Source organism: Peromyscus maniculatus, chromosome 7 (assembly GCF_049852395.1).
Source record: "Peromyscus maniculatus bairdii isolate BWxNUB_F1_BW_parent chromosome 7, HU_Pman_BW_mat_3.1, whole genome shotgun sequence".
Taxonomy (NCBI): Eukaryota; Metazoa; Chordata; class Mammalia; order Rodentia; family Cricetidae; genus Peromyscus; species Peromyscus maniculatus.
In genome coordinates, this window is record NC_134858.1 from 47,890,766 (window position 1) to 47,905,240 (window position 14,475).

Here is a 14,475-nt window from a genome sequence, read left to right on the forward strand (position 1 = left end):
AACGGGCCAAGGAAATTACTTTAACAATGAGACCAGAGGATTCCTGTTTAGAACGCAGCCTCTCCAGCAGCAGCAGGTGAAAAGGCAGGTTTAGGGAGTTCCTCAGACACAAAAGCCCAGGTGAAGTTATGACAGAGCTAAATTCTACCACCAGGGGAAAAAAAACCCACAACATTGTATTTCTTTTCTATTAATTCTTTTTGTTTTGTTTTGTTTTCAGGACAGGGTTTCTCTATACAGCTCTGGCTATTCTAGAACTCAGTCTGTAGATCAGGCTGGCCTCAAACTCAGAGATCAGCCAGCCTCTGCCTCCCAAGTGCTGGGATTAAAGGTGTGCGCCACCACTGCCCGGCTCCTTTTCTTTCTTTTTTTTTTTCTTTTTTTTTTTTTTTTTGGTTTTGGTTTTTCGAGACAGGGTTTCTCTGTGTAGCTTTGTACCTTTCCTGGAACTCACTATGTAGCCCAGGCTGGCCTCGAACTCACAGAGATCCGCCTGCTTCTGCCTCCCGAGTGCTGGGATTAAAGGTGTGCACCACCACTGCCCGACACCAGGCTCTTTTCTATTAGTTCTTTGGGTCCTTTACTCCAGTGTTCTTTGTTCATTGTACTTGGTGGTCAGTTGGGTCAAAATAAAAGTATCATTAAAATTTCTTCTTCCTCACATGGACAGGGCCATTTATATCAAATGTTCAGCTTTATGGCCAAAGGATCATATAGAAAAAGAAGAGCTAAGGTTTTTCAGAATGATACCATTTCATAAACTTATAAAATTTCCAATAATTTTAAGCTCTCTAAACAATCTGTTCCTTCATGAATACACGTTACAAGGTAAGTGCTCGATAAACGCATGAGAATAAATCAATGCATCTATAGTCAATCTATAATCTCATCAATCAATCTATAGTCTATGGTGTCTCTTAGTTTAAAAGCAGACCATCTGGCCTACCCTCAGAGCTTCTGATACAGGATTCACCCCCTTACCCATTGTGGCCAATGAAGGTTATATGATGACCACTTCAATGGCAGTTAGCTTAGGAACTAATACAGAAATGCGTTCAGAAAAGCAGGGGTTTGAGCCTTTGGTCCTCACAGCCCAGACAAAGCCCATCAAGGCAGATGAAGTATTATGCACACTTAAACTCTCTAAACTGCCTGGGGGAGTGGCACCTGGCAAACCGTGCCCTATCAGGGCCGCACACGCCTGGTCTGCCCATCACTCAGCGCCGGGAACGCAAGGCTGCCTGGTAGCTTTCAGCCAGGGAGCATCTGCTGGGCTGGCATTGGCGCCAGTGGGAACAAAGCCAGGGAGGCTGGGTGGGGAGTGAGGAAGTCAGTCTAGATAGAAAAAAGTCAGGCTGAGAGGCGGAGTCCTTCGTTACATTAAATAGTTAATGGGCCTTTAATTTCTACAGCGAAGCACTGAGGAATTCATTTCGGGACCGTCTGAGAGCCTCTTTTTGGCCCAACGCTGCAATGCTACTTCATGGAAAGCACGAGGCACTAAAAGAGGATGCTGCAGCAGCTCTCCTTCCTTCCTCAGTATCCATCTCCTTCACAGGACGAGGCCAGACAGAGGCTCACACTCTGTTCTCAGGGAATGTCGAGCAGATAAATTCCCTGCCCCTACCCTTCCCTTTAAAAACAAAACATTTATTTATATATTTATCTATATATGACTGGGGGGGTGGGGGGGTGCATGCCTGGCATGGCGCGCGCGCATGTGTGTGTGTGTGTGTGTGTGTGTGTGTGTGTGTGTGTGTGTAGAGAATGACTTGCAGGACTCAGTTCTTCTCTTCCACCATGGAGGTTCTGGATACTGAACTCAGGTCACAGGCTTGGTGGCCAATGCCTACTCACCATCTCACCGCCCTCGTCCTCCCAGCCTTTTTTTCCCAGACAAGGACTCATTATGTTGCCCATGGTGACTAAATAAAAATGCAACATGTGGACCAAGCAACCCTCCTGCCTCAACCTGCTGAGTAGCTGGGACCCCGGCGATGTGCTACTTCCCCCAGCCAAGCCTATGAACCTTGAGGTGGCTTTTTTTTTCCTTCCAGAGCTGATGACCGAACCCAGGGCCTTGCGCTTGGTAGGCAAGCACTCTACCACTGAGCTAAATCCCCAACCCCGAGGTGGCTTTTTAATATGTTCCTTTCCTACTTGGAGAAAAATGGGTAGGGGAAAAAAATCTGCCGGTCCACGTGGTCAGACAACCGGCTTCCAGCTGACCAATGTTTTCATAAGTCATTCCCTTAACTTCCAACCTCCCAGCCGTTCACATCAAAGCTAGGCAGAAGTTCACTCTTTTCCACAAGCAGGATGTCTGTATCACCACAAAGTTCCCAAGCATGAGGCTTTCTTTATCTTCATTGGCCTGTGAACTCCATTAGGGAGCAGACTCTGTTATTCGGCTTCTATTTCGAGAGCCTGGCAGAGTGCCTGGTAAACACAGTAATTCAGTGAGCGTTTGGTGAGTGATAGCCTACACACGTATACCAGCTAGGCAGTGGGAAAGGGGAGGGGAATCTGGCCTCAGTGAACACAAACGTGGATAAATATTTGCTTCCTTTCATGGCTTTATTAGTTAGAAAGTGTTTCTATAATCTCCCATAAACATTACTCTTTTGTGGTGTTTATGACATATTAAGCGTCCTGCTGGAGCTCTCCCAGTAGATTTTTGTCTCTCCCTATACAATTTTCAATAGCTCTATGTACTCCCCTCATCCAATGAATGAATAAACAAATGTTATTGGTCAAACCATACCATAATCGTAGGTCTATTAAAGTCTCCCAACACAAACACCAAAGTTTTTAAAAAGGAGGTTTATCCCAGGAAAAACACTGGCAGAAATTCATATTGCCAAAGACACTGTTAATTTAACAACCAATACCAAGTAGCTTGAACTAGGTGTTGAGGGACTGCGGAAATGGAGACAGGATGATCGGGAATTCAGTGTCATCCTTTGCTACATATGGAGTTCAGGGCCAGCCTGGGTTACATGAGAGCCCGTGTCAGAAACAACAGGCCCAGGAGATGGGTCAGGCAGTGAAGTGTTTGCTATGTAGCAGGAAGACCCAGTGCCCAGCACCTACGTAAAATGCCAGGCACAGCAGCACCCAGCTGCAATCCTAGCACTGGGCAGGCAGAGACAGGCGGATCTCCAGAGCTCGCTGGCCAGGCGGGCTAGTGGAATCAGTGAGCTCCAGGTTCCGTGAGAGACCCTGTCTCAAAAAGTGAGGGGAGAGAGGATGGAGAGATGGCTCAGCTTTTAAGAGCACTGGCTGCTCTTCCAAAGGACCCGGGTTCAATTCCCAGCTCCCACATGTCATCTCACAACTGTCTATAACTCCTGTTCCAGGGAACCTGACACCTTCACAGACATTCATGCAGGCAAAACACCAATGTACATAAAATATATATATAAACAAATTATTTTTTAAAAAGTAAGGGGGGAACAACTGAAGAAGACACTTGACATCAATTTCGAGGCTGCACACACACCATACCACACACATACATACACATATCACACACACACATCATAACACACACACACATCTCACACACACACACACACACACACACACACCACATCTCAAACACACACCACATCTCTCTCACACACACATACATACACATACCACATACACATTAACACCACATCTCACACACACATACACATCTCACACACACACATACACTACACACACACACATCTCACACACACACATACCACACACACACACATCTCACACACAAACACACCACACACACGTACCACACACACACCACACACACATCTCATGCACACACACACTACACACCACATTACACACCACACCATACACACACACACACACACGTACCACACACACACACCACACACACATCTCATGCACACACACACTACACACCACATTACACACCACACCATACACACACACACACACACACACACACACACACACACACACACACACAAACAGCTTTGAAACAAAAGCAGAATAGGGAAGTAGAGAATTACAGAAAACCCACATAACCAAGGTGGGTACCAATGACAGTAGCCAAAATCTATGGATAATTCACAGTCAAAATTAACCATGTCAACACAAGAGATTGCTGTAGCATCTCTGACATGAATCAATTCTGTGACTTCTTTGCCAGGCGTGCTGAGGCCAGGACTCTAGGTGGGCAATGTGATTGAAAAGATTCTGTCACACGCAGTTCTATTTAGTGACATATGGATTGAGGAGAGACCAACAATACATAGAGGGAAGCCTTGATTCAAAGGGCAGGGTTTCTCTCTGCTGCTGGATCTCTTTATAATTAACCAATTAAGGCCATAGCCCTGTCTCCTGTGGGAGTTTTCTCTGCCATGGAGAATGAGGTTGCAGCCCTAACCACACAGACCTATAATAAACCATCTGGGTGAAGAAGGATAGCTTCAGATATACTTAGATTATTCCCAAGAGGTAGTTGAATGCATGTGTGGCATTCTTAGCCTCAGTAGAAAGAATTTCTCAGAGGAATTAAGCGTATTCTGACACCGTCTTTTAAGTCTCCAGTTACAGTCTTATCATATGATTCTAGCAAAAGAGACTGAATATTACCGGGCCTATTAAGCAACCTGGAGCCTGGACTAGATCAAACAAGGCCCCCACCAACCGTACCAATTACTTCCCTCAGACTGTTGTTCAGCAGCATGATTATGTGCAAGTGTATGGCAGGGTGGGATGAAGAAAATGTATTATGTATGGGAAAATTTATGTTAACTAGGGAATCATTCAAATGTAACATTGGTATTTATATTACTTAGAGGTATAAAATCAAAGTGCTATTTTGGTTTTCAGAGTTCAGATCTACTAAGGATTCTACTACTAAGGAGTACATGGGTCTGCAGAGAGAGCCATTTATGGGGTGGGTGGACAATTCAAACACCACAGTGGGCAAAGACACATTACTGAATTGCTCTAAACAGAAGAATTAATTGCAAGGTTGTCTGGCTGTTGTTTTTAGGAATATTCCATTACCACCATAGGAAAAAGAGTATTTTCCACGCCCCTTTCCCCTTGTTCTGGAAGAACTGGATGTTAGGTAATATACGTGTACAGAGGCATGGAAATGATGGCCAGGCCACTCCGTTTTCACATGGGTCTTTCGATAAAGATTTAGAAATGAAAAACCGGCCGAAAGCAAAGACTAGGACTTGGCTCGGTGCCAGCTGCCTTCTAATCAGAAGGTGGGTCCTGACACCAGAGAGCCGGGTTAAAACAGAAGAGGGGGAGGGCCGTGAGAGGACCAAGGGGCTTGTGCCACAATGAATGAGTCGGATTTACACAGCTAAGGACCAGAGAAGGCCCAGGGGTGCAGAGAGAGAACAGGATGAATGTGGCTACTGGAGGGACTTAAAGAGGTGTGCTTCCTGACTGCCTGTGTTTCACCTCTGGGTCTGTAGCTCTTTGTTACCGATTCCCTTACATGTGTTCATTCAGGAGTGATGTGAAGACGAGGAGGCCCGATGGGCAGGCAGAATACAAGCTCTGCCCTTTAACGAAGGTGGCGACACCCCTCAGCCAAAGGAAAATTCCAGCACAGTTGGCCACACTGGCAGAACATTTCCGTTTTTCTCTGTGTGTGTCAGGAACAAGGCTGGGGCACAGGGGCCAGAGCTGGGGGAGGCTCCAAGGCAGGTCAGAATGTGGGGCTTCTTAATTAGAAACAGGGATCAAGGAGGCAGCCTGTCGTGCAGCGGGAGGGGAAAAAAAAAAATCCGACATGGAAATTCGTGAGAATGGTTGGTTGCCTCTGGGGGGAAAGGTTGGGAAGGGAAGGGGGGGCTGAGCATGGCACAAAAGGCTCTCCCATCTTGCCTGCAATGTTAATATTTAAGAAGAAAATGGGGTTGGGGTGTAGCTCAGTGGTACAGCCCCAAGCATATACAAGGCCCTAGGTTCAGTCACCACTGGGGGGGCCGGGGTGTGTTTTCCTATGCTACCTGACTAAAAACTGATTTTAAACACACAAGGGCTATCTTAAAGGGTGGAAGAGCAGGGCAGTGGTAGGTCACTCGAAGAGCATGCCCAAGCCCACTCCCCCAACCAGGAGAAATCTTAAATTTAAGAAATCCATGGAGAAGGGAGAGGTGGACAGAGGGGAAAGTGGGCACGAAGCCATGCCCAACAGCCTGTGCCTTCGTGGCTGCCAGGCTAAGGCAACCAAAAGGATGGGTGAGGAACAGGGAGGGGCGAATGGCAAAGGTCTCAAACAAGACCCCAGAACCGCCTGGGCCACAAAAGAAGCAAATGGAAGAGGTAGCAGAATTCTGAGAGGAGAAAACAAGCCTGAGTCAACCCTAGTCCACCTTTTCCTGTCAGATTGAGGCTCCCCACAGTAGTTCTCATAGGAGGGAGCCCCTGTTGGCTCCTAAAACTGGGCCTGTGACCCAGGTTGCTCCTCTCGGTCAACCTTGTCCTCGGTGGTGGAGGACCTAACTTGCAGGACTCAGGAAAATCACACTGGAAAGGGCCCCTCGTGTGGACCACCGGCAGTCTCCTGCCCTCTCAAACTTTCTTCCAATGCCACACCACCACACCCCTCCCGTGACTCATCCGGTTAGCTCCTGAAATAGAAAAGAGCTCCGCTGCCTCCTGTTCAGGGTTTCCCTCAAGGATGTCCCTGGAGAATCCCTGAGAGGCGTGGGGACCACCTTCCCTGCAAGGAGATGCCTCCTGAGTGCGTGGTCCTTACTGTCCTCCGCGCTCAGGAAGGTAGTCGTCCAGCTTAGAGAGAGGCCCACCGCCCTTCCGATGTCCTCAGGTTCGTGCATCTGTCTGCACCGCACCCACCACCTTGGTTCTGCCACCCAGGCTCTTCGACCCTAACGTAGGATGTGCTCTGGGCTCCCCCAGATGGGGAGGATGCCCCCTCCCCATCCCCTTCCGGAGATTAGGCGGGAGGCGCGGGGTGACGGGGAGCTGGGGGTGGGAGGAGCAGGGCAGTTACCTCATTGAAGCCCTCCTGCAGGACGTCCAGTAAGTTCCCGCGGGTCAGGCAGGCTAGCATTGTTCCTGCCGTGGGGCTCCCCGGGTGGGGTCCGCCACCACCTCCTCCTCTCTCTGCACACAAAGGCGATCGGCTCAGCTCCCTGGGATCGCTCCCGAGTCCCGCATGCCACTTACTGGAAACCTAGACCCGAGCCAAACTAGCGGCTTGCACTGGGCATGCTCGCGCGCGGGGCCGCAGCCGGAGGGGCCCGGCGCCGTGCTGGTTCCTATAGAAACAGCAGGGCGCGCACCGCAGGCACGGAGAGGCAAGAGGCGCCGGCGGCCAGCCCCGGGCTGCCCGTGAGTGCGGGGGAAGCCGAGGGCGCGCGCACACGCTCCGGACCGGTGCGCGCGCGCAGCGAGCATTCACACACGCGTGCACACACACACACACACACACCCGAGCTGACACAAGTGGGCTTGCCAGCGTGAGCATATGCTTACAATCACTACACTGCAGGTTTGGAGGCGGGCGTTCCCGCGCACGCACGTGAACACACACACACACACACACACACACACACACACACACACACACACACACGTATTCACTGCTCTCTTAAGGCTGCAAGCACCTCACCACAAGGTGGGTGGGAAAAGGAGTGAGTCACAGGATTCCCCCACCCCATTCTTCAGACTAACAGCAACCTTTTTCCACGAGGGGCTGGAGAGTGAGGCAGCCAGAGAAGAGGAAGTAGAAGGACAAGAAACAAAACAAAAAGGAGTCAGAGGAGAGAAGCTGTGGGGTGGGGTGGGGTCTTTAAATATTAGGGTGTAAGTAAGTGGACAGTGCTAAACAGATCATAGCATCACAACAGAAACATCAAAGATAATTTATGCCGGGCGGTGGTGGCGCACGCCTTTAATCCCAGCACTCAGGAGGCAGAGCTAGGCGGATCTCTGTGAGTTCGAGGCCAGCCTGGGCTCCAAAGCGAGTTCCAGGAAAGGCGCAAAGCTACACAGAGAAGCCCTGTCTCAAAAAACCAGAGAGAGAGAGAGAGAGAGAATTCAAGGGTGACCAAGGCTTTACCACACACGTCTCTTCTCTCTTCAGAATAACTGCTGTAAGGGGGAAGGTGGACAACATGGCTCAGGGCAGAGAGGCTCTTACAGAAGCTTGACACCTGAGTTCAATCCAGGAACCATGTTCAAGGTGGAAATGGAGAACTCCTCTCTGGTACAGGCACCCATATACACATATCATGCTCTCCCACATACTAGTTAATTCATTTTAAAGATAAAATAGCTGCTAAGAGCCAGCATGGTGGTGTACACCTGTGATTCTTTTACTGGGAGCTGAAAGCAGGAGGCTCAGGAGTCATCCTTGGCTACATAGCCACTTTCTGGTCAGCCTAAGCTACATGCAGTCCTTTCAATAGCAAATATATATATATATATATATAAACAAGTCAGATCTGGCACTCTAGAGGCAGAGGCAGGTAGATCTCTTTTGAGTCCAAGGCCAGCCTGGTCTACATAGCAAGTTTCTGGCCAGCCACAGATACATAGTGAGATTCTTTTCTCAAAAAAAAAAAAAAAAAAGCGCAACCGGGCGGTGGTGGTGCACGCCTTTAATCCCAGCACTTGGCAGGCAGAGGCAGGTGGATCTCTGTGAGTTCAAGGCCAGCCTGGTCTACAGAGCGAGATCCAGGACAGGCACCAAAACTACACAGAGAAACCCTGTCTCGAAAAACAAACAAAACAAAACAAACAAATCATATTTTAATGAGTTTTTATAAGTGCTTTTAATTTAAACAAAGCACCAAAAATGCCCTGGTACATTGACAGGTAAAAGCTTCCTTAAGTATAACAGGACTTCTCCCTTCTGTGACCTGGCTGAGGTCACCACTTTGATTGTTTATTTTTAAGAACACTAGTCATTTGCATGTTCAGAGTAAACTGATCTTTGAAAAGAGAGAGAGGGAGGGAGGGAGGGAGGAAGGGAGGGAGGAAGGAAGTCAAAAGAGTGTCCACATTACACTCCATCTTGTGATTCTTTACAGAAGGGGAGAATTTACAGAGTGTTAAGACCCAGAGAAGTCAGAGCCTTGTCCAAGGACATAGCTGGTCAGGGACACGAAACTCAATAACCAAGGAATTACAAACCACTTTCTAGCCATCCTGGATGCCCCTCTCAAACCCCATTAGGACTTCAGGAAGAAAAGCCACTGTGAGCCGACTGAGTCTTAGTTAACCTAATAAATAACCTCCTCCTCCTCCGGTCACTAGAGGAAAGGAGGAGCCTTACTGGAGCAGCCTGACTGGACATGTAAAGCTGCGGGGGGTGGGGGGGGCCGGGTTACGGACAAAGTCTCCTGGAAACATTGTGTGCCTCTGAGCACAGCAAGCAGAGCCTCAAACCTGCATTGAACCAGTTGCTCTGCCGGTTAAATCCGGTGGGTTCCACTCTGGCTGAAGCTGGGGCAAAGCTGACTCTGAGCAGCCAAGAACTCTCTCTCCTTCACCATTTAGCTGGGAGTGTCACTGCCAAGACAAGGAATGGTGATCCCTTCACTTCACGGCAGAGTACTACCAGGAGACTCACGAACCTATGCTTATGGCAGTGGAGTCCTTTATAAACAGAAGCATGGAACTTCCAGTTGCATAGAACTGCATGCAGCACATCTACACATCTAATGATGCAAACCAAAACATTTAGTTGATGAGTCAGTCGGGCATCAGACAAAGGCCTGCAGATGGTCATCTGTGCCAAGAGATCACTGTTTCTCAAAAACAAAAACAAAAACAAAAACAAAAACAACAGGCTTTGATGAGAGCAATACCTGTGAGCTCAATGCTTTGGAGGGAAGACTTTGTAAGCCACTGATTTATCATTTTAGTCTTTTGAGGCAGGGCTTCAGGTACCCCTGGCTGGTCTCCTACTTCCTAATTAGTCAAAGATGTCCTTGAATTCCTAATTCTACTGTTTCTGCCTCCCAACGCTGGGATGACGTGCTACCACACCTAGCTATAACTGAATTTTTTTTTAATGTGTATCTGTGTGTCTGTGTGAGAATATGCCATGTGTGTGAAGGTCTCTGTGGAGACCAGACACCAGAAGAGGGTGGTGAGTGCCCTGGAGCTATAACTAGAGGATGTTGTGAGCGACCCAACATGGGTGCTGGGAACCAAACTCAGGTACTCTGGAAGAACAGTGAGCGTTCTTAACCGCTGCGCCCTCTCTCCAGTCCCCATACTAGATTTTAAATCTCCAAAATAATGATTTTATTGGCCCAACTATTAATTTCACGTAAGAAAGAACCCACACCAGGTGAGGTGCTTACAGTCTCTCAAAAAATCAATACAGGGACTGAGATCTAAACCAAGACCTCTGAGGTCTGGGCTTGTGCCCTGTGCAATAGTCCTTCATGGCATGCTGTAGAAACCAAGATAGAATCATGGTGACTTATTTTAAGGCATATGGCAAAAACTCGTACAATTCCCAAAAACCTAGAGAAGTAGTGTCTATTAGAACTTTCAAAGATGGAAATATTCTATATTGTATGTGTGGTTCAAAATAGCAGCTACTAGCCACATGTGGCTATTGAATGCTGGAAATATAGCTAAGGCAATTAGGCAACTAGAATTTTGATGATATTTAATTTTAATTCATTTAAATATAGATGACACAATTTCAAAATATTCTGTTCCACTGTCCTCCAGACAATTGAGATGTCTCCTCAAACTAGATTAGATCACATATGGCACGTCTCTCACGATTGGAAAAAGCACAAAATTCCTGTTGGGCCATACAACCTCAAATTGCTCAGAAGATGTGTTTATCATGCCTGGTAAAGAACTGTGTTTAGCTCTAAGGAACATGAATATATTCTATTCCGGTTTCCCTACCCCAGGCTGTTGTGATATCAACAGAAGAGCTGGGACAGGAAGTGGGTTAGGTGGAAGTGGATTAGGAGGAGTGACGGGAGCAATAATCAATACAGTGTGATGCCTGTAGATGGGAAAATCGCAAAGCGCTCTGGGTGCTGCGACCCCTCCCACCGCTGCAGGCCCAGGAGAAGGCAAGGACTACAGCAAACTGCTCTCCACAGATTCCTGCGTCCGCTGGAATCTGCTTCTGTTTGACCTCCTCGGCCCTGCATTATCCCAACGACAATGGCAGGTACTTCCTCTCCAAACTAAAAGCCACTCAGCTATTTAGTGGAATAGCAAAATTGATTTAGTGTTGCTATGATCGAAGTCCTAGCTGAAGCATTAATAGCTATACATTTGATGGTCACAATTACAATGAACAGTTTGCTATTTACATATGAAGGGAGATTGGAAAAGAGTTTGCTCCTGACCTAAATATTGAGTGGTGAAGCCAAAGTCTGGGTCCTGAAGCTTTATAGAGCACTAGGAATTGAGCCTCTGGCTACACATGCCAGGCAAGCGCCCTGGCATGGAGCCACAGCTCAGTACATCTATATGATGCTCGCAACATAGACAGTACTAAACTAATGTTCTTAGACGAATGAATGAACCAGTGAAAGAAACATTAGCAAATATGTTCAAGCCATCTATTAATAAATATAATAACATGTTTCCATAATTAAGACTTTCAGCCTTAAACAAAGCTGTCATTTGGTGAAAACACTGCCTGTGACTCCTCTCTGAGTAAAACTAAAATGCATGAGATTCACACCTATGAAAAACTTAACACATCCACTACAGGCTGTCATTCATGATACAAAGAAGCAGAAAGGCAGTTTAAATAAACCATTAATTAAAACTATCAATGAAATAATCAATGACCCTTTGAAATAATTCCCTAGTCTCCCTTTTGTTTTCTCCTATCAGTTGGGTTCCTTTCTTTTTCCCTCCGAGACAGGGTTTCTCTATGTAGCTTTGCGTCTTTCCTGGATCTTGCTCAGTAGACCAGGCTGGCCTCGAACTCACAGAGATCCGTCTGTCTCTGCCTTCTGAGTGCTAGGATTAAAGGCATGCGCCACCACCGCCCGGCTCAGTTGGGTTCTTTAAGGGCCACATGCTCACTTCTTTTATGTTTGCATTCAGAGACAGCAGCCATACACACACAGAAAGACCCGTATCCAGCGGCCAAGATGGCAAACATGTCCTGGCTTCTAAACTGTGTATGTATGTATGTACGTACATATGTATGTATGTATTACAGTGCTGGGGGTTGAAGCCAGGGCCTTGTGCATGCTGCGTTAGCACTCTCTCACTGTATACCACATGCCTAAACTGCTCTTTTGTCTCTAGATTCTTCCACTTGCCAGTCTATATTCATCATAATCATTCTCAGACAATAGATTCAAAATCTTGCTACCCGGTGCCCATTGTCTTTACACACTCCCTTTCTGTACCACGGCAAATAGACATTCTTTGTGTCCGGCTCTGAAGGCCTCCCCTGGGATCACCTCTATCCAGGCTGGAAGGCTCCTAGATTTCTCAGCTCATTTTCACGTCTGAGCTTTTCCACTGCCTCCCTGCTTCAGGTGCTCCACACCCTCCCCCTCCTCCCCTGCTGTCCACATGGCCAGCATGCCCCCTTCAGGCTCTGCTTTCTCCAGGAAACTTCTCCGGCCACACTTTTGTTTGGGAGTTTTGTTTTGTTTTCTTTCTCTTCCTTTTATTCTTTTAAATGTTGAGAATTAGCCAGGGTTTTATGCATGCTAACTGAGGCCCTCTTCTAACCACTCTTGATTTTAATCTGTTTTCCTCATCTCCAGATACCCATGGCTCATTCCTGCTTCTCCTTCAGATCCCTGCCCTAATGTTCTTTTAGACCTTGGTCCTTCACTCACTATTCTATTTTAAATGACAATACTCCCTCATACTCGCACTCTTATGTGCCTCTGGCTGTTTTATTTTTATTTTTCCCAATAGCCTTCATCATCACCTTGGATATTCTGAGTTTACTTGTTTTTTGTTTTTTTTTTTCTGTGTGGGGAGTGGGTGGGTACATATGTGTGCATGTAGGCACTTGTGTACATGTGTATTCATGCAAGTAGAGGCCAGAGGTCAGGTGACATCTACCTTATTTATGAGACAAGGTCTTTCACTGGTACTTGGGGCGCACCAGCCAGCTCCTGGAGTCTGCCTGTCTCCGCCTCCTCAGGACTGTGACTAAAAGTGGGCACCACTACACTGGCTTCTTTACAGGAGTTCTGGGATCAGATTTAGCTCCTTGTGCTTTCTGAAGAGACTTTACGGAGCCCATCTCCCCAACCCTCTTTTTTTCCCCCCTTTAAGGATAACCTCAAATTGGCTATCCTCCTGCCTCAGCCTCCCAGGTGCAGCAGTTGTAGGCTTGTACCACCACATCCCACTTATTGTTCACTTGTCATTAGCTTTTCCCTGCTCATAAGGGAAGCTCACCATGGAATTTTGTATGTTTTGTTACTGGTTTATCCCAGAACTAAGAATGTTTATTGTCTGGTACATTGTAGATGTTAAATACCAAACTGGCTGAATTCACTAATCCTTTTTTTTTTTTTTTTTAATGAAAAGATAGGTGGGACTGAGTAGATGCCCAGTGGTTTAAAGCACTTATTAATCTTGAAGAAGGCATGGATTTGATTCCCGGAACCCACATGGCGACTCACAAACCCTCCATAACTCCAGCTCCAGGGGATCTGACATCCTTTCTGACTTCCATGGACACCATGGACTCATGTGGCATGCAAACATACAGATGAAAAGATACTGATATGCATAAAATAAAATAAACCTAAAAAAAAGATTCAAAAACCAAACCAAGTATGGTGTCACATGCCTGTAATCCCAGCACTGGGAGGTGGCTGGCTGCAGGAGGAGCCAGAGTTTAATGTGATCTTTGGCTATACGGTGAGTTCAAGGTCAGCCTGGACCATATAAGACCATGCCTTAAAAAAAAAAGGTCTAAGCCAAGCCTAATAGCACTGACCTATATAATCCCAGCTCTTCAGGAAGCTGAGGTAGGAGGTTCACACATTCAAGGTCTAGGTGGGCTCCAGAGAGAGTTCAAGGTTATTTTGGCAATTTAATAAGACCATGCTTCAAAAACAAACCATGTTTTACAAGGCCTGCAGATACAGCTGAGTGCTAAAGTGTTTTCTTGGCTTGTGTGAGACCCTAAACTCAATCCTTAGCACTGGAAAAACAAACAAACAAAAAACAGATAAATAAATCCAAAGGTCTAGTACTTCAGTACGCCATCAGTTAGCCCTTACAGTTCATGTAAGGCTCTGGATCTTTGTCTCTTACGATACTCACCAGCCAAATATAACCTGTGGTATCCTCTTGTATTTTCTTTTCCTTTACCCATGTATTCTTTCATTTAATATATGTTGGGTCCCTATTATTATATGTTTATATGCCAGGCACTATTCTTTTAGCAAAAAAAAAAAAAAAAAAAAAACTGAAGAACTGAAAGATCCACTTATGTATACACATCATTTACCGAGTCAAGAACCAAGGCTGGAGGAG

At 46.7% G+C, this 14,475-nt stretch overlaps 1 protein-coding gene across 8 annotated transcripts in view; it reads right to left on the reverse strand.

Annotated features, from left to right (window-relative positions):
• Dixdc1 (DIX domain containing 1) overlaps positions 1 to 14,475 on the reverse strand; it is an 89,609-nt gene that overhangs the window by 70,036 nt on the left and 5,098 nt on the right. The window contains exon 1 of one of the 8 annotated variants that reach the window (XM_015986964.3): positions 7,004 to 7,447. The exons of 3 other annotated variants lie outside the window; for them this stretch is intronic. Coding sequence is in view for 3 of the 5 variants with exons in the window: in XM_015986960.3 (XP_015842446.1) it covers positions 7,004 to 7,063 (60 nt within the window). In the remaining 2 variants the exon portion in view is untranslated. Of the gene's footprint in view, positions 1 to 7,003; positions 7,448 to 14,475 lie in introns of those variants that run through there. 4 more of the 8 variants (XM_015986960.3, XM_015986956.3, XM_042280913.2 and 1 more) reach the window with 4 other exon arrangements.